The sequence below is a fragment of the Mytilus galloprovincialis genome, chromosome 1, assembly GCF_965363235.1.
Source record: "Mytilus galloprovincialis chromosome 1, xbMytGall1.hap1.1, whole genome shotgun sequence".
Classification (NCBI taxonomy): domain Eukaryota; kingdom Metazoa; phylum Mollusca; class Bivalvia; order Mytilida; family Mytilidae; genus Mytilus; species Mytilus galloprovincialis.
The window spans coordinates 26,767,980-26,786,397 of NC_134838.1; the positions used below are offsets into that span (position 1 = coordinate 26,767,980).

The window sequence follows — 18,418 nt, forward strand, 5'->3', positions numbered from 1 at the left end:
TAAAGTGAGGCCATATAAAAATATGTGTGTGTTTCGGATTTCTTAACCAATCTATGATGAACCCTTTCAAGCCTGAAAGTTCTCAGCATTTTGTAAAATTTGTTCTATTTTTCAAACAAACTGATATTAAAACTTTTCTGTTGAAACTTATATTTATGGAATCAAGACTGTGAAAAGGATTTAGAATTATTGTTCAAAAATAGATACAACCCTTTTTTTTTACAAAGAAATAGGAAGCACACATATATTTTATTTCCCTTCTTTTATTTTCATTTTTGTTTATTCATAACAAAAGTGATGATATTTGTTATAATGATACATGGAATTCAAGATATCATCTAATCAGAAAGAACAACACACACAATATTTATGTTAATATATATGTAAGGTGGCTTAGGACAAAAAAAAGTTTTGGCCAAAAAATTCGACATTATTGTTTTTATCAAAGCTGTTATGCATTCCCTTATATCTGGTTTATAATCATAAATACTGATAAACTATTAGACCAAATATTTTGGAAATTTTTGTAGGTCAGGTCTGTTTTTAGTTTTATTCATCAATAAATCTATTTTTCTAATAAGTTTAAAACAAAAAAAGTGTATACTTCTTATAAGGAGTGATTGTGAGCATAAATGAACAATGCACCTATTATATATATATATAAATATATCACTTAGAATTTAAAAATATTTAAAAAAGCAATTTTTATCATAGTAAGTTTAAAATTGCCCAAGCCACCTTAACTTTCAGGAGTCAAAAAGTCATACATCTTTTGAATAATCTTTTTACAACTGGTTACACGCACTTTTCCTTGATTCGTAAGTTCGGACAACAGTGCGCGTAAACCATCTAATCCATTTCTTTCAATAGATAATTTTAAATGACACAACCTTAAATTAGAACGTGCAGCTTTCAAAGCTGTGGCTTTAGATAAAGCTTTACAGTTAATAGCCTCACTAAAAGTTGTTAAATTATCTTGATGCATGTGGCAGTTATGTGGATAGTTGGAAGAAAAAATAAAATCTGTGATGTTATCAGATATAACATTTCCTTGTGATGTACAAGTGATTAATCTAAATAATAGTCTAGTGTCCTCTAAGGCATTATGAGCAGCATAGGTTTCATCAAGAAGTGTGTCAACAAGATTTGTCTGACTATAAGAACTTAGTCCAGGAACAACATGTTTAAATACATCCAAACTATCTACAAATCCAATTATATGGCTACAAAATTCTGAGTACATGTTATAAAATCTTAAGGCATTGTACAAAATATGACAGTCAAATCTCTTGATATTGTATCCAACACGAATTGGTTTACATGAAAATTCTGACAGAAATGTAATGAAATCAGTAAGAGCTTGATGTGGATATTTAAAGTTGACTGGTTTTGAATTGTACAGCATATTGTTTCCACGCACTGTGATCTTTGTGATGTTGGTGGCTTCTTTTGATATTGGTTGGCTTGGTAAGATGTAGGTATCAAAAGTGCTGTCTTTTGAACAAGCTGCAAGTTGTATAATATCAGATGATCTACCTGAAAAAAAGAAATTATAATGCAATAGGTACTATTACAGGATTGATTCAGGGGTTCAATAAACTTTTGTTTCATCATCAATGATTGTATAAAGTCTCATGCCACCTTCGGGTTTAACCTTAAAGCTATAAAAAAAAACTCTCTGTCCCTGAAATCATTTTTGTTGCATAATAATATTATTTTGCTTGTGACATTGCATGCAAGAGAAGTTGGAATCATAATTTACTATGCATATTTGAATGTCTCTACTTTAATATGTAATTTTAAACACAGTATAAAAACAACATTCATGAGTTAGTTACAGGTCATTCAATATTTTTAATTTGAGATGGACATACAATTACTTGCATAGCAATACAATACAACACAAGACTACCATCCAACAACTTAAATTTTAGCTTTTTTCTATTCATGTTATAGTCATAACATTCATGGGTACAGCTGGATATGCCTGCAGAGGTCCAAATCTGAACAATTTGGACAAAAATGGACTCTCTTAAAGCTTGATTCAGGTCTAAATTTGGATTGTAATTAAATATTTGACATATTATAGGTTTCTGAATAAATGAAGTCAAAGAACATGAAATTGGTTATATGAATTTAATTAGGGACGACATCAGAAGATCGATGTAGGATAAAAAACTCAATTCAAATAGTTTGATGGTGGGGTGGAAGGTGGAGTGGGGTTGGGGTCAACATTGCTGCAAGTTTTCTTAATTCAAAATCGATTTTACATATATCCATAGAGGTAAATCAATTTTTCCCAAATTAAGATAAGAGGGCCCTTTATCTATGTAAATTAAGTTTTTTAGGTAATTATCCGAGAACTGGAAATTTCCTTTTTTAATAAATAAAACCCCATTACTCAAAAATGTAAAATCTGAATTTTTTAGAATTCTAAAAGGAGCTTACTTCATAAGATATAAGCAATTAACCAAAGTTTTATGCAAATTGGTGCAAGCCCTTTTTAGTTCATGTCCAACATGTTGATTACAGACAGACTGGACAGATGGACAATGGTATACCACAATACGTCCTGTAAACAGACGTAAACAATGAAAGTTAAAACTTACTAAGGCCTGTGGTTTCTAAGTCAAACACCAACAAAGGTGCAACTGTAATTGCTTCTTTGTCAAATTTGTCTATTTCCATAACTTCAGGAATTTTTTCTTGATCTGGATGTTCCAGTCCTAGAACAAAAATTGTATGCATGAAGTATAAAATTGATCACATGATAAGATGACATTGACATTGAATCAGTTGTTAGAATGATGACATCAGAGACACTTAAAAGTGTATATTACCAGCAGTTTCCTAACTTTTTTTTTCTGCTGTTTCTGAAATCTAAACATTTTATCCAATACAGTCAAAAGACAGTTGTATTATAAAATTACACAATATTGTAATGTGATTTTTTTTTAACCATTTGATGGTGGATACATGTATTTGCAACAGGCAGGTTTTACTGAATTTTGACCACAAAAAAAGCTAGATATTTTTTTTTAATTTCAAATAAATGTATCTAGGTTATGTACTTATCAGTTATCAGATCATCTTAATATAATAATTTAAGTGAAAAAACTCAAAACACATATTAAACTATCTATTAGTAAAAGCAAGTCCAATTAAGCAAATTAACATCCAAACAATGATATGTCATGAGATGATGACAATGTCAATGTAAGTGTAAAATTACATGTACTTGTTCATGGTAGATGATACCAAAAATAACTCAGTATGTAAAATAATCACCTATTTCACTTTCGTAAGTTTTTCCTTCTCTGACTTCCATTCCAGAATTCTTGGAACTTCTTTTCTTCTTCAGAAGCAGACGTTGTTTTTTTCCCTCTCTTGTCTTCGAAACAGTTGACTTTCTGTCTCTCTTTCTGCTTAATTTCAATGATCTCTTCAATGTTTCAGTACCAGGTGATAATCCAGATGATCCATGTACCTGTAATAAGTTTAACATTTAACATTTGATGGAAAGGGGAAACATTTAGTGGCTAAGCCAGTCTGATATGATACAACATGTACAACAGAATATTGGCAAATATAAGATAGATAGAGGAGTAAACGTTTGTAGCTTATACAATCAATGCTTTACTTGAAAGCAGGGAGGTAAATTTGAATTATGAATTTGCACTTATTCATGAACCTTGCCCAGTTGTTGTGTTTTCAAGTCTAATTTTATTTTTGTAATTTAATTGTTATTGAAGATCTTTGGTTCACAGTTTTTTTAGAATCTTAGTGATCAACATCTTGTTATTCCAAAATTGTAGACACTTTTCATTGTTGAAGGTCTTATAGTTAGGTGTAAATGTATATTTGTAATTTTCTATATTGCTATTTTACATTTACACTAAATTTGCTTATGCACATAATATTAACCATATTTTACACTAACCTCAGACACATAGCTATAGCCTTCATTTTTCTGTAGAACTGCTGAACTAACTCTGTAGCTTAAGCTGGATGAGGCAGAGTAATGTTTGTATTTTGGTGCTTTAGTAGCTATGGTCATATTCAAACTCTCATTAGCTTGAGAACTTGCTAGATTTGCCAGTTTCTTTGAGTTTGGCACCAATTTATCCAAGAACAGTTTTTCAAGATCAGACTTCAAGTCCAAAGATTTTAAATCTTTGCCATGTGGAAGGCTTGAATGTTTGTAGGTGGTTTTGTCTTTTAAGTAGCCACACCAACTTTGCACACAGTGTGCATGTTTACCAAAAATGTGATCAATCGACGCCCTTAACCCATTTTCTATTCCAGTTTGGTTTCCCTTATTTTGGTCAACCATGTAGGCAAAGTTTCTGGTAATAGCATTTATCACCATTACAGATAATTCCTTATGCTTTGGCTTCATGCTGTATAATTTGTTGACGATATTTTTGGTTACATGATTGCGATCACTAGTTTTCTCCATATGAAGATCCGGCATTTCCTTAATGGCTCTGTTGTATCCAGTTGAATCATCATCCCCAGCAAGTTCTGATATTGGGACATTTTGTTCCTTCAAATCACGGATCATCTGGACAACCATGTCAGGCTCCATTGCTTTTGCTGATCCAGTCCAGTTTTTAGAGCACTTATGTTTTCTGGGTACTTCTCCTTTTCTGTTTGCTATGCTGCATACTCTGCAATCCCCAGATCTCATGGTATGATGCAGAACTTTCCCAGTCTTCTGTCCAATAAGTGATGCTACTCCTGAAATCAAAATAAATACATATATGTAAATAGTCATATAAGTCACTAAGCTGTAACAAAGAAGTGGGAACATATCAAATTGTTAAAATCAGTAAAGAGAAACTCAAACTTCTTTGAACAACCACACAGACATCATCATAACATTATTTGAACATAAAAAAATATCTGTCTTATTTAAAATCTGTATAGTAAGAGCCAGATTTTATCAAAAAAGGATCCATGTTTAGATTCAGCATATCAAAGAAGCCCAAGAATTTAATTTTTGTAAAAATCAAACTTAGTTTAATTTTGGACCCTTTGGACCTTAATGTAGACCAATTTGAAAACAGGACCAAAAATTAAAAATCTACATACACAGTTAGATTTGGCATATCAAAGAACCGCAATTATTCAATTTTTGATGAAATCAAACAAAGTTTAATTTTGGACCCTGATTTGAACCCCGACTTGAAAACTTGGTCAATAATCAAAAATCTATGTACATTTTTAGATTCAGCATATCAAAGAACCCAAAGGATTCAATTTTTGTCGAAATCAAACTAAGTTTAATTTTGGACCCTTTGGACCTTAATGTAGATTAATTTGAAAACAGGACCAAAAATTAAGAATCTACATACACAGTTACATTCGGCATATCAAAGAACCCCATTTATTCAATTTTTGATGTAATTAAACAAAGATTGATTTTGGACCCGGATTTGGACCAACTTGAAAACTGGGCCAATAATCAAAAATCTAAGTACATTTTTAGATTCAGCATATCAAAGAACCCAAAGGATTCAATTTTTTGTGAAAATCAAAAATATAAAATTGAGAATGGAAATGGGGAATGTGTCAAAGAGACAACAGCCCAAATTTCATAGATTTCTATTTGCTTATACTAAAGTTATGGTGCGAAAACCAAGAAAAATGCTTATTTGGGCCCCTTTTTGGCCCCCAATTCCTCAACTGTTGGGATACCAACTCCTAAAATCAATGCCAACCTTCCTTTTGTGTTCATAAACCTTGTGTCAAAATTTCATAGGTTTCTATTTTCTTATATTAAACTAAAGTTATAGTGCGAAAACCAAAAGTATTCGGACGACAACATGATACCAATATACGACCACAAAATAAAAAAAATTGCTGTCGTATAAAAAATGACTGAACTTGATCTTTGTTTCATGGTAATAAGCATCATGTATCAGTTTTATAAAATAAAGTTAATGCAAACTTGAGGACTTACAGAACAGACAACGGAAACATTTGATAACCCCCTCCCCTTATTCCATACCCTTTTGTACTTGTTGTGAGTGGCCAAGACAAGGGAATCTTGCCAAAAAGAGAATTAGCTTTATGTAGTAGGGCAGGTATAATATTTATTTAATGGAAAGCGGATTATGCAAAATGTGAAGAGGCAAAAATTTATTTTATGCGTCAATAAATGCAAAATAAATTATTGCCATTCATTATAAATAAATTTCTATCAAAAATATGGCTCAAAGCACTTTTTATATTATTTATATTAACAATAACAACGTACACACATGGTTGCATATGAATACACAACGTCAGAGTGGGCGGGTCGCCATTAAGATTGACAACATTGAAAATAAAACTTATAATTTTGACCAATCAGAAGACAGTAAAAACACCAAATTTATTTATTTTCATGTGCATCTAGGCAAAAGGAGTAGGTCCGGTAAGAGCCCTTTTTGGCCCCAAAATATAGCAGTTTTACAAAATTCTGAAAATGTAACTTTTAGTTATTTATTGGATAGTAGAATGGTTCTGCTACATAAATATTGGCTGTTTTTGGCAATGTAATGCACATATATTGAGAACTAGCACCATTAAGTCATGCTAAATTACTGAAATCATCAAAATTCAAGCATTTTAGTTAAATTTTAGACGGTTTCCGTGTTAAACGAAAGTGGCCGCATTCGTGTTCATCCAAAATATTTAAATGGAAGTTGTATTTGATGATAATACATAACATATATAAAGATTGAGGATGAACACGGATGCGGCCACTTTCATTTTTGACAAAAACTATCTGAAAAGTGACATTTTTTCGCATATTTGGTAGGTTTTTCATATTTAAGCTTGAATCGGATCATTTTTTATGACTTAATGAGTTAAAATCTTTCACAAAAAATATTTGAATCAAATGAAAAAGACACTTAAGTGTTTAAAAAGTGGTCAAAATCTTTCGTCAGATGAAACTGAAATTTGAGGCCAAAATCGGTCCTTACCGGACCTACTCCTTTGTTTAGTCAACATTAAACAGACAAGGAAATTCCATACCCTGTTAAAAACATATCTTTCGTATTTCATAGAATCAAACCTTTATATTTACAGGCATAATGATATTATAGTAATTTTTTTTATCAAAACAAACCTGATAAACTATTATATGCTCTTCCAGAACCCTTTTTTTGCCAGCATGTGTCTGTTGATGCATGTATACCCTCTTGTTGTTGACTATCTGAAAGAAAATGAACCAGTTTAATATTGATAAATTTGAAATTTGAAAATGCACTTTTTAGAAATAATGTCCAGTTTAAATGTAGCAACATTAATTAACATTTTCACATGTATGGCTGATAATTAGTATTGCATTTGAAGAGTTGATTTGATAGTTTTCTATCAAGATAACTAGTGATACATACTTGTAACTTCAGCACAACATGTTCTGAGACAGATACAGTCTGCACCGAATATCTTTTCTAACTTCCAGTCAGATGTCCAATTTTGAACATCATACATGTATATGTGGCAAAACAAAGAATTTTTTAAGACTTGCAAAAACTGTTAAGTCCAACTTGAATTTTGTCATTGATAATGCCGGTGCAACAGATAGGGAGCTAAGGTTTCAGACGAGATTTACATATTAAATGTGATATTTATTGAATAAAAGTTGCTTTGTTTGAGAAAAAAAAGTTTGAGGTTTTATGAAGTGTACAAGCTGACACATGTATGTTATTTCATATACTGTAACCAGCTGTTTATAAGTTGAAACAATCCTAAAATACTCATGTACAATATAAAAAACTCAAAGTTACTCATAACATTTCTTTTTAAATGTTTTTCCTCCATTCAGTTGAATAAATAATATATGTTAAAGAAATGCTTTCCAGGTAAATTCATGTTATTTTAACTTTTGCCGAAAAACAAATGCATTTAAAAAACATATCCTTTTATTTTCAATATAAAAATAACATTTCTAAATTTAATCTTTATAGTAATTATAGCCAGTGATCTACATGAAAAAATATTTAATGATGGAGGAATTCTCACCAGAACAAAACTATTGTGAAAGCTGCATTTATATGTATTTTTATATAGTCGTGTGATCTAACCTTCATTAAGTGAAATAGCTTCAACAGCTTCCTCTAACAAAAACTTCCTTTCTGAGGCCTCTGCACTACATTCCATCACCTCACCAATCTCAATTTCTCTGTCCTTCAGGGTCTTGGAGTTTATACAATGTAAATTCATTGCTGCTAGCAGATTGTTTAATTGGGTCTCCCCAATTCCAGCATGAATCATCCCTGAAAATTTTATGTTAAAATAAGCATCTAAATTTAATAAAATGGATTTGACTTCAAATACTTATTTGTTCAATATGGTATTTATTAATACATATACTGAAATACATTTTAGTAATACATGTAGTAATCATACTAAAAGCAACATTTTCAGAAATAATTATCTTCTTCATCCATTCTCATGAAAAAATAGATGGTTTTTATTTACATGCCGGAAATGCAATTTTGTTTGATACTACACATTAATGACTAATTTTGGTGAAACTATTACATGTATTAGCAGAATCTGTCAATTTCTGCTAGTTCAATCTGGCATTCTTGCATGTTTAAACGCACAGGCGTGATTTAATTCCTTGGAAAATTTATAAGGTAAACAGTCATTGTGAAAAAATAGTTTAGAATATGGAAAAAAACTTTCTTACCCTGACCAGTACAAAAGAACTTTCCATATTTTATACCTTTAATCTTAAAGTGGAGAATGAAAACCATTTACCAAATTTCTATTAGCCCTGATTTTATTAATTTTCGCATTGGTGTCAAGTGCATACTGTTTATTATCTGAACAGATTAGGTTAAAGAGTGTTGAAAATTTTACTGAATCTCAACTAATTTATTACTTTCTTTTTGAGGTGCATAGTAGAATATGTATTTATTGATACATGTATTTGTTAACCGGAAAAAAAAATAGTCAGTCAATTTGTGAGTACTGTATAGATAATAAATAAAAATGTTTCTGTTTGTATATGCCTGTCCCAAGTCAGGAGCCTGTAATTCAGTAATTGTTGTTTGTTTATGGGTTACATATTTGTTTTTCTTTAATTTTTCGCACAGAAATTAGGCTGTTAGTTTTCTTGTTGACATTTTCATTTCAAGGGCTTTTATATATCTGACTATGAGGTATTGGCTTAATTTATTGTTGAAGGCCATACCGTGACCTATAGTTGTTAATTTCTGTGTCTTTTGGTCTCTAACCGTCTTTTGTGCAGAGTTGTCCTATTGGCAATCATACCACGTCCTCTTTTTTATATTGTAAATTCTTTTCATGATCTAAAATGTGTACATCATTGTTAGTATTACCAGGCTACTTTTTCAAAAAAATTATTAATCCATCAAGGACAAGAATTAAATCAGTCAGTAAGAATCATTATCTCATTGAACCATGCATGCTTCAAAACAAGCTATCAACTTTTAAACATTCTCATGTGTTTCCATACATATCTAGAATATATATGATAATATCATATATAAATATCTGATTAAATTTATTAAACTTTAATACATGTACATGTATTCTTGATATATATTATTTTATAGTAAAGAGAACAAAACAAGGGCCAGTGGACTCTGCTGACTATGAGATATGGGCTTTGCTTATTGTTGAAGGCTGTATATGGTGACCTATAGTTGTTAATTTTAGAGTAATTTTGGTCTATTGTGGAGATTTGTCTCATTGGCAATCATATATTCCACATCATCTACTTTTATATGTATGGGCGAACAAACTCACTGCAGACGAACATGTTATCAGGACAAACGGACCTTATACCGCCCATAGTGGACAAAAAGTTTTTGTAAGAAATGACTACATGTAGCTACAACATACCTATACCAAAAGTACAATCTCTAATTATAATACATACATGTACACATGATTATTTCAGGGAAAGTCTCCATATGACTGGCTCAATGCAATAATTGGTAGTCATTTATAATTGGAAAAGATAATAAAAGAGTAACATATTGAAGTACCTGTAGCCACTTTAGTATTTATATCAAAAATACCATTTCCTCTTTTCACTTCAGTGCGATAGTGAGTTTTGCCCAATTTGATTCTGTCAACATTTCCACATTCAGTACACTGAACAAACAATATTCCTGACAAGCCAAGGGGTCTGACTCCAAGTGAGTTGTGCAGGTGCAAAGGAGTACAACACTTAGTGCATTGTTGTAATTGTTTGGCAAGGACATCAAGTTCTACCACAAAACGGCAATAACTTAAATCAACAAGATCTGATGGAATGTATGTGAAGTCTAAGTCAAAATCTACATTGTAATCATTTTCTGCCGAATCTATAACGATTTCATTTTGGAAAAAAGGATCAGAACAGTTAGTGGTTGTGGTTTCTTTGACGTAAGGATGGTCGATAGAAATATCAGGGACAACATGTATATCAACTTCATCTTCAACAGTTTGTGTTACACAATTTGGTCGGTTGTAAACCAAGTTTTCTACCCTTTTAGTTTTCTGTATTTGTTTATTCTTTGAAAACTTCCCTCGCTCATTTCTTATTACAGACATACTCCTACAGCAGACGATATTCTGGTTATAATATAGTTTACGGTTGTTCCGATTTATTTTACTTACCATTTGTCTCGAGTTCTTTCAGGTGCACAGGACTTTGGCTGGTTCATTTCGTAGGTGAAACAGCATATACAAGACATATAAAAACACCGAAATATTCACCAGATTCCGTCGTTTCCGTTTATTATTTCTTAGTCTACAATAACCGCCTGAATAGTACAAACTACATTAATAACTTTCGTTTTTGACTTCCTTGTTTACATATTTATAAAACCGGAAGGGCAATATTTAATAACAAAATAACTCATGAGATAAAAATAAATATAAATAAACGTAAGGTAAGATATTGTATAAATAAACAAATGTTTTATTGGTTCAAAACTATTTTTAATACTCTAAATAATAATGTATGAATTGTTGTGACAACTGGCCGGTTTCCGTCATGGATACCGTAACTATGCGCAACTTGTTGCGCAGTGGGCGCGAAAATTTAAACCCGTGAGCCCCCTTAACAGTGATTTTAGAAAGATATAAGCCTCTCAGAATCCATTCTGTAAAATTATGAACAGGTCCACTAATTTACAGAATGGACTGTTATTGGCTTATATCCCTTACATAATATACCATCAAATAAAGCTTTAATTTAAACAATATATTTTAATATAATGTCAAAACCAAAAGCGATTAATTTAAATTTACATGGCATCCAGGTGGTAGAGAATACAGATTGGGTTATATAGAAGGCGTCAGAAAATAAGCAGTTGTTTACACCTAAACAGTACATGCTCAGTTAAACAAGGGAAACTAGAACATAAATATACGCAATACCATAGGATATTAGATAAACGCATCATTAAGGATATGTTGTACATTTGACACTTGTGTTTTAATGGATGATAAAGTTTAACACATCTCTTTAAATCACGTATTATTGACACAAAATAAATACTCGCTGTCAAGACACAGTCGGTAAGTTCTATAGGTGTGTATATTATGATTTTAGTTTATTTGTTGGTACCTTTTTAGTTGCATGATATCATATATTTAATTTAGTTGGGAAAAACGATATGACCATAATTATTATAAAATTTAATAAAAAGTATACACTCAAATGTCTCATCTAACTTTAACATAGTCCCTTTGTTTTTCTCATAAACATAACGATCGTTTTCGTTAATGACATTTTATCGATTCCAGCGTTAGGTACTGAAAAAGCCCATATAATTCCTCTGTCATTAATGATACAAAATGAACATTTATTTTGTTACTAAATTATTTCATGGATATAAAGATTTTATTAGTAAATTTTGCTGTACCTGTAGAATTTTTAAGACGGCGATGTTCCTTTGGCTCCATTCTAAGGTGTTAATATATCCCAACTCATTCGTTATGCCCGTGTTGGTAGTGATTTCATAGATGTTAACAAACGTTATCAATGCATCACTTGTAAATTATTACGTAAGGGATTCAATTACCATAAATGATCCGTGCAAACTCCTGGAGCCGTTAAAAAACGTATTGATAACGGTTATCTTACCAAAGTTGAAAGTAGATCTTTGAATAAAGTTTACATCGGCACAAATATTGAAATTGTCAGCAGCAAGTTAAAACATAAACATATTTGTATTCTTTTCAAGCGGGATGTATAGAGTACATTCACGTTCATTTTGTTTTCTCCTCACAGGAAGTTAACTCCTAACTATAGTACTGCCTGTCGATACATTTCTTTTTGCGATTGCACAAGTCGTGTCTTTTTTAATGTCCATGACCTAAAATATTAAATTTCTGGGATAAGTGTAAGTTGATTTTAGTCTCTGATGCATGATTTTTTATTATTGTTTTTGGCTCTGAACTAGCTGTCAGTAACTGCGAGTACTATCAAATCGTACTTTATTTGACTTGCTTATACTATTTGTAATGCTTTTTTTCAGTATTCAATGTTTACTTATTCAGGATTATATCTCATCTTTTTATCAGCTTAGACAAGTATTTGGTATTACTGTTAATTTTCATAGTACGAACAAATCAGTCTACAAAATCACTGGCAGGTCAGCAACATTTAGCTAAACCCATCAATAGGGAAAATGCTTCATATTGTCAGAGGTTGCCTACTTTCTCTAAAGATCGTGGTGATGGTAATTTTTGTTTGTACACATGCCTAGTAGTTTGTTGTCCTTATCTGTCCTATATTTGATAATACAACTAATTAAGAAGGCTAGTTACAATTATAAAAACTGTGAATCGCTATGAATTTTCAAATCAAAGGAAACATTTTGTGAGTATTTGAACTCATTATTAAATACCAGGCTTACAACGATGATCCCGATTAGGCGCTTAGTGTACAAAAGACTCATCAGTGACTAACGAATCAAAAAAGTTTAAAAGACTCAACAAAACTCGAAGTAGAAAAACATTGAGAAACCCACCAGCTCAAACGTTTGGTCAAAAAGAGCTACGGTTATCTACTACCGGGGGTAGGAAAAACGCAGTACATGTATTTGTAAAAATGCAATGTTTCATTAACAGATAATTTCTAATTATAACCATATCAGTATTAATACATATAAATCCCAACCAGCAGTGTCATCGACCCAATATTTCAGGTGTTAATAAACTCATAGATACCCGACTTAAACTTCATAATATCTACACAAGACACACCAGTGACGCTCGAATCTAGAAAGATAAAAGACCCAAATAAAGTACAAAGTTGAAGTGCATTAGGGACCCGTAATTTCGAAAGGATTGCCAATTTCAATATTGTACTGTCGATTTGTTATAACAACACGCTGTAGTTAAATAGAGTTTTTCATGACAGACAAAAAGTCAATGTTGGGTGTCTAGAAAATAATTGTTTCTGTTCCGTCAATTCAAGATGTAGTTGAAGCAACCAAGAAAACATTTTTTTTTTTCATATTTGTTTATGAGAAGTATATAGTTTTACTAACTTTTCATTAGGTTACGTTCGAACTATTTAATTATTATTCATCTGTTGATGTATTTAGTTTTTTTGGCAAGCTTAATACTTATAGATCAAGTTTACTACTGTATTTCTTTGAACGATAATCATGAAATGACAAACAATATAACAAGAATAAAAAAGAGAGTTTTTAACGGAACTTCACATTGAAATATCAAGTTTAGATCCCTAAATCCCGCTTAAAATATGAATTCCGGGTGTAGTATTACTTTTCAGTAATTTTGCCTTTGTTAATAAATAGCTATTTTGTATTTCACGTAAAAAGTCTGAAAGGATATAAAATTTGCAGATAACTGATTTCCCAGGTAACTGTATGCATATGTATAGGTAAATGAGTAATTATCAAGATGCGTGATTGCGTAATATTATGATACCTGATTTTTTTTATCACTAGCTGAAAATTCTTTTTAGTTTGATGGTGATTAACAACTGAAGAACAGACAATTTATTTGGTTTTCCCTTTTTTAAATCAGTGTCAATGTAATTTCTGGAAAAAATGCATTTCTAAAAATACGCCATTGAATTATCAAATGTGTTATGATAATTGACAAATAGACTCTGCTCCTGAAGTTTTTCACATTTTCATACAGAATTTTATTATTTCAAAGACAGAATATGCACAAATGCTGATGTCTTGACCTTTTTAATTGATTTACCAAAAATTGCACGGTACAAATATTTGACAACCAGTCAGAAAAAAAGTACAGATTGTATGCATCGAATGGTTTCTGATTTAGCCGTATTTTAAGTGGGTTCATTAATATTGAAATATGTGGTTGTCTGAAATTAGATGTCATGCCATTTTTGGTTATAAAGAATGGACTGTTAAGGGATTTGAATGTGACTAATTGCTATAAACCTGAGATGGTTGTAAATGTACTGCCACAGGTTGACACTTTGGTGTGTGCCTGCACAGGTAAATGTTTGTATTCGTTTCACAGGTGAATTTTGAATATTGAAAAATACAAAACAGGAAATGAAAAACATATCTATCTTTTATATAGTTACAGAAAATATTATTTAATTTTCACTTTTTTTTTTATTTCTCTTAAAACTACCAAAATCTTTATCATTTAAATTTATTTATTTTATAATGAATTTTAAACAAACGTGCTCCGATTTAAGGAAAATGATGCATTGTACAATTTTGAAAACACAATAAATTGTAAACAAGTATAATCATAAAAATGGTTGTATGGATTACGACAACAGTCTGTCAACAATTTTTCTAAAATTTATAAAAGTTTGATTTAGAAAATAAAGTGTGTTCCATCAAAGACATATACTACAATATGTCCTCCGGTACCATGCATGATCAAGACATGAATGAAATACATAAATTCTTACAATGTTAGATTAGAGAAACAAACATTAGAAACACATTCAATACAAAATCATAAAAAGTATTGGATTTGTATTCTAATAAATCAAAAGCCTCACTAAACATGAAAAATGAAGACTCATTGATTTATTACTAATTTGTTTATCATAGATGTTATAGATCAACAGAAAATAAAGTATAAAGTCGAATATATGATAATGTTATAAAATGACCAAACTGACCAATAATATTATAACTAATACATTTCAGTTATTTAGACTTTCATGTATTTTATACTCTTATCCTTTTTTTAACCTCATTTCCCTTAAATGATTCTTGATAATTTGATAACACTTATTTTGTCTCATATTCCATAATCACAACATGAGGTGTGATCAAGGCCTAAATTCCAAATGTGTCAGACATACCAAAAATGTCCAGCATTTTACAGACGATTTCTTAGTGTGAACTATAACACCTTTAGATAATACGGCTTTTGTACACAAGTCCAAATTTCGCAATCAAAATTGTTTGTATTATTGAAGCTTGAGCATATACATCTAAAAGCAGAGTATCCTCTTGTGCTTCTAAAACTATATGATTTATAGGTTGATCCTTTGATGGTAACATAATTGGAAACGTCACCATTTTGATTGCAGACATATTATTTTGACTTAAGTTATATGTATTATACAATTCACGATTCAATCAACACCATGACAGTAGTAAGTAAAATTTATCAATCAATGTTGCCGAAGAATATAAAATATTTAGATCAAGGACAACAGTCGTAAAAGAGGCATTTATTTTTTATCTTCAAATTTACCTTTTAATAACTATGTAAATATCAGTTTTGTTAATAATGTAGGACTAATACTTTCAACTAATCTCGAATATGCAAAACTCTGCTACTTTACTATAGATCGAATACACGTTTATATTTCTGTAACTTATTCCCCCAAATGAGTTTTTTCTTCTAATTGTATATTAAAATAACGCTATTAACGACATAAATATATATATTTATATTCATTAAATAAAATAGTAAAATAATTAAGTTAACAGTTCCATTCTATCGATTTCATCCTTCCATTGGGACTTTTCAGGATAACTGATGTAGTGTCGCTATAGGCGACGTCGTTTAGGAGGTTTATGACGTTCCGCCATTGTTCGTTATAAAAAGTTCTCCCGATTCTACACGAAAGTGAAACTAAGAAAAAAATTGATACCGGAAGGAAACTTAATCTACAGCAGAAGACAACCTAAAAACTTAAAGAAACACTTAACCAGAGCTCGGTTCGAACCGAAGGTTAGTGACGTTGAAATAAAGTCTTGCGGAGATTCAAGATGCGGTGTTTGCGGTCAAGATACAAAATATTTAGAAACGGGTAAAATGAAATCATTTAAAGAGGGCAAAAAATGTCATGTGAACCCCAATATGACTTGTAAGACAACAAATCTTATTTACTGTGTCACATGTACTGGTTGTCACGAAAATTATATTGGACAGACCGGGAATAGCCTCTGTGAACGGGTGCGAGTTCACAAAGAACAAATAAAACACCCACAATACAGAAATTCGCCAATTAGTGCCCATCTTGACACTTGTGGTAAAAAGCATTTTCAAATAATGTCTTTTTTTAAATGTAGACGGGATGAAGCGTATAGAAAAGAGATGGAACGTTATTTCATAACAACGTTCCGATCGAAATTAAATCCCGAGAACTTTTAATAACGAACAATGGCGGAACGTCATAAACCTCCTTAACGACGTCGCCTATAGCGACACTACATCAGTTATCCTGAAGAGTCCCAATGGAAGGATGAAATCGATAGAATTGAACTGTTAACTTTTTACTTATTTTATTATTTTATTTAATGAATATATATAATGACTGAATAAATAGTCAACGATCAATCTTACAGGGCGATGGATCATGTAATATGATTCTGTACACTACAAAATATAATTTATAACAAATCAAAAAGGGTACCACATCACCATTAAATAACTATAAAATGAACAAATATTAGATATTTCGGATAACGGATATTCTTCTTCAATAATAGCACGATGTCAAATGAATCATGTAAATATAATCAATTGAGAAACTTTGTCTAAATCTTGAAATTTATACAATTTAAGCGAACATCACAGACGATGAAACAATTTTTCAAAACACGGCGCCAAGATTACAAAGATATGCCAAATAAAAATAGTTATTTTCATTTTCGATGTGAACTGGCACAACTCTAAATTTCCAAAGGTTGTGACAGTTAAGATTACTGACGATTTTTTATCGCCACAATTATTATTTTTTTTGCAAATTGCGAAAATGGCGACCACCAACGGAAACCCCGACTGTGAATTAGTGTAATCAGGTTATGTAAAATCCATTATTTTTCATGGATTATGTAGAATCACTAAAATCATTAATGATTTTATATTGAGGTGAACCAAAATTGGGGTCCCAAAACAGACGGAATGGTTCTGGATGCATCAGCTACGTACTATTGAACCTTATGGACTGAATAAGAGAGATGAAAAACAGTTCTACCCAAAACCAAAGGAATAAATCTTAAACTTCATTTTATTTAAATAATATAACTTTTTGTTTTGATAAAGAATTGCTATGTACAAGAAGCGGCAAAAATATTTTTCTAGACATTACACTTTGAGCTGCAAAAATTTCTTAACCACCTCTTACTTTTACCTGGATGGCTGCAAGCCTGATGTGGCTAATCTGTTTGACGAAATATTCCGTGAATAATATATAGAATTTAACAACCCATTACATACAGCTCATTGGTGATTGTGTTACAGTAACATTCTTAGACACTTATAATATAATTTAATTTAGTAACTGCATCAGTTTATTTGCAAACTGATCAATGCCTAGATATATTGAATGTTAATTGTTGCTTTTTTTATACACTAAACAAACATACATATGAGTATTTGGACCATACGCGTATACTCGTTTTGTTATTAACGGGCTAAGCGTATATGACCATTTGGACCAAAGAGGTGTGTCTTTTTTTTAAATATGCATTAGAAACGATTCAATAATACAATAAACTTTATCTTAAAAAAAACAATGATAGTTATGTTCAAATGTATTAATTTTATAATTCATAGGCTACATAAACATTTCATATAGATGCCACAGTCAGTTCATCTAAGTTTTAATCACTATTCATGCTAATTGTATTCTTGCATGTATGCTTAGGGTGCCATGTACGTCCACACGGTACCATAGTTTTTCTGCATTTGCAAGTCTTGGCTGTTCACGATCCTTTTCAGTTACATGCATCTATTGTGCGAATAACATTTTCCGCAGCTGCGTGCAGTGATACTTAGGTCTCCTGCCATTCCGATGTGTTTATGGTGTTTTAAGAAGCATTAGATCTCCAATATTGTAACATGACTGCAGAACACTATATTCACAGGACAACGTAACAAAAACTATGGTCCTTGCCCGTGATATCATCTACTTGACGCAATAAACGTGGAAAATCAGCAGACGCTGTACTTACAAATAGCG

General features: G+C 31.2%; 2 protein-coding genes across 4 annotated transcripts; both read right to left on the reverse strand.

Annotated features, from left to right (window-relative positions):
- Positions 1-739: 739 nt before the first annotated feature.
- Positions 740-3,441, reverse strand: LOC143063973 (uncharacterized). The gene is made up of 3 exons (XM_076236451.1): positions 3,289-3,441; positions 2,610-2,726; positions 740-1,536 (listed from the first exon to the last, which is right to left on the reverse strand). The coding sequence occupies exons 1-3, from the start codon at positions 3,326-3,328 to the stop codon at positions 740-742; spliced, it is 954 nt and encodes a 317-aa protein (XP_076092566.1). The 5' UTR covers positions 3,329-3,441.
- Positions 3,442-3,904: 463 nt separating this feature from the next.
- On the reverse strand, positions 3,905-10,842 carry LOC143070826 (uncharacterized). 3 transcript variants are annotated; one of them, XM_076244964.1, is made up of 4 exons: positions 10,636-10,842; positions 8,082-8,273; positions 7,121-7,207; positions 3,905-4,740 (listed from the first exon to the last, which is right to left on the reverse strand). In XM_076244964.1, the coding sequence occupies exons 2-4, from the start codon at positions 8,269-8,271 to the stop codon at positions 3,920-3,922; spliced, it is 1,098 nt and encodes a 365-aa protein (XP_076101079.1). In that variant the 5' UTR covers positions 8,272-8,273; positions 10,636-10,842; the 3' UTR covers positions 3,905-3,919. The 3 variants fall into 3 exon arrangements, with proteins under 3 accessions (XP_076101079.1, XP_076101069.1, XP_076101075.1); XM_076244954.1 differs by lacking the exon at positions 10,636-10,842 and adding an exon at positions 10,020-10,628; XM_076244960.1 differs by lacking the exon at positions 10,636-10,842 and adding an exon at positions 9,911-9,986.
- Positions 10,843-18,418: the final 7,576 nt, after the last annotated feature.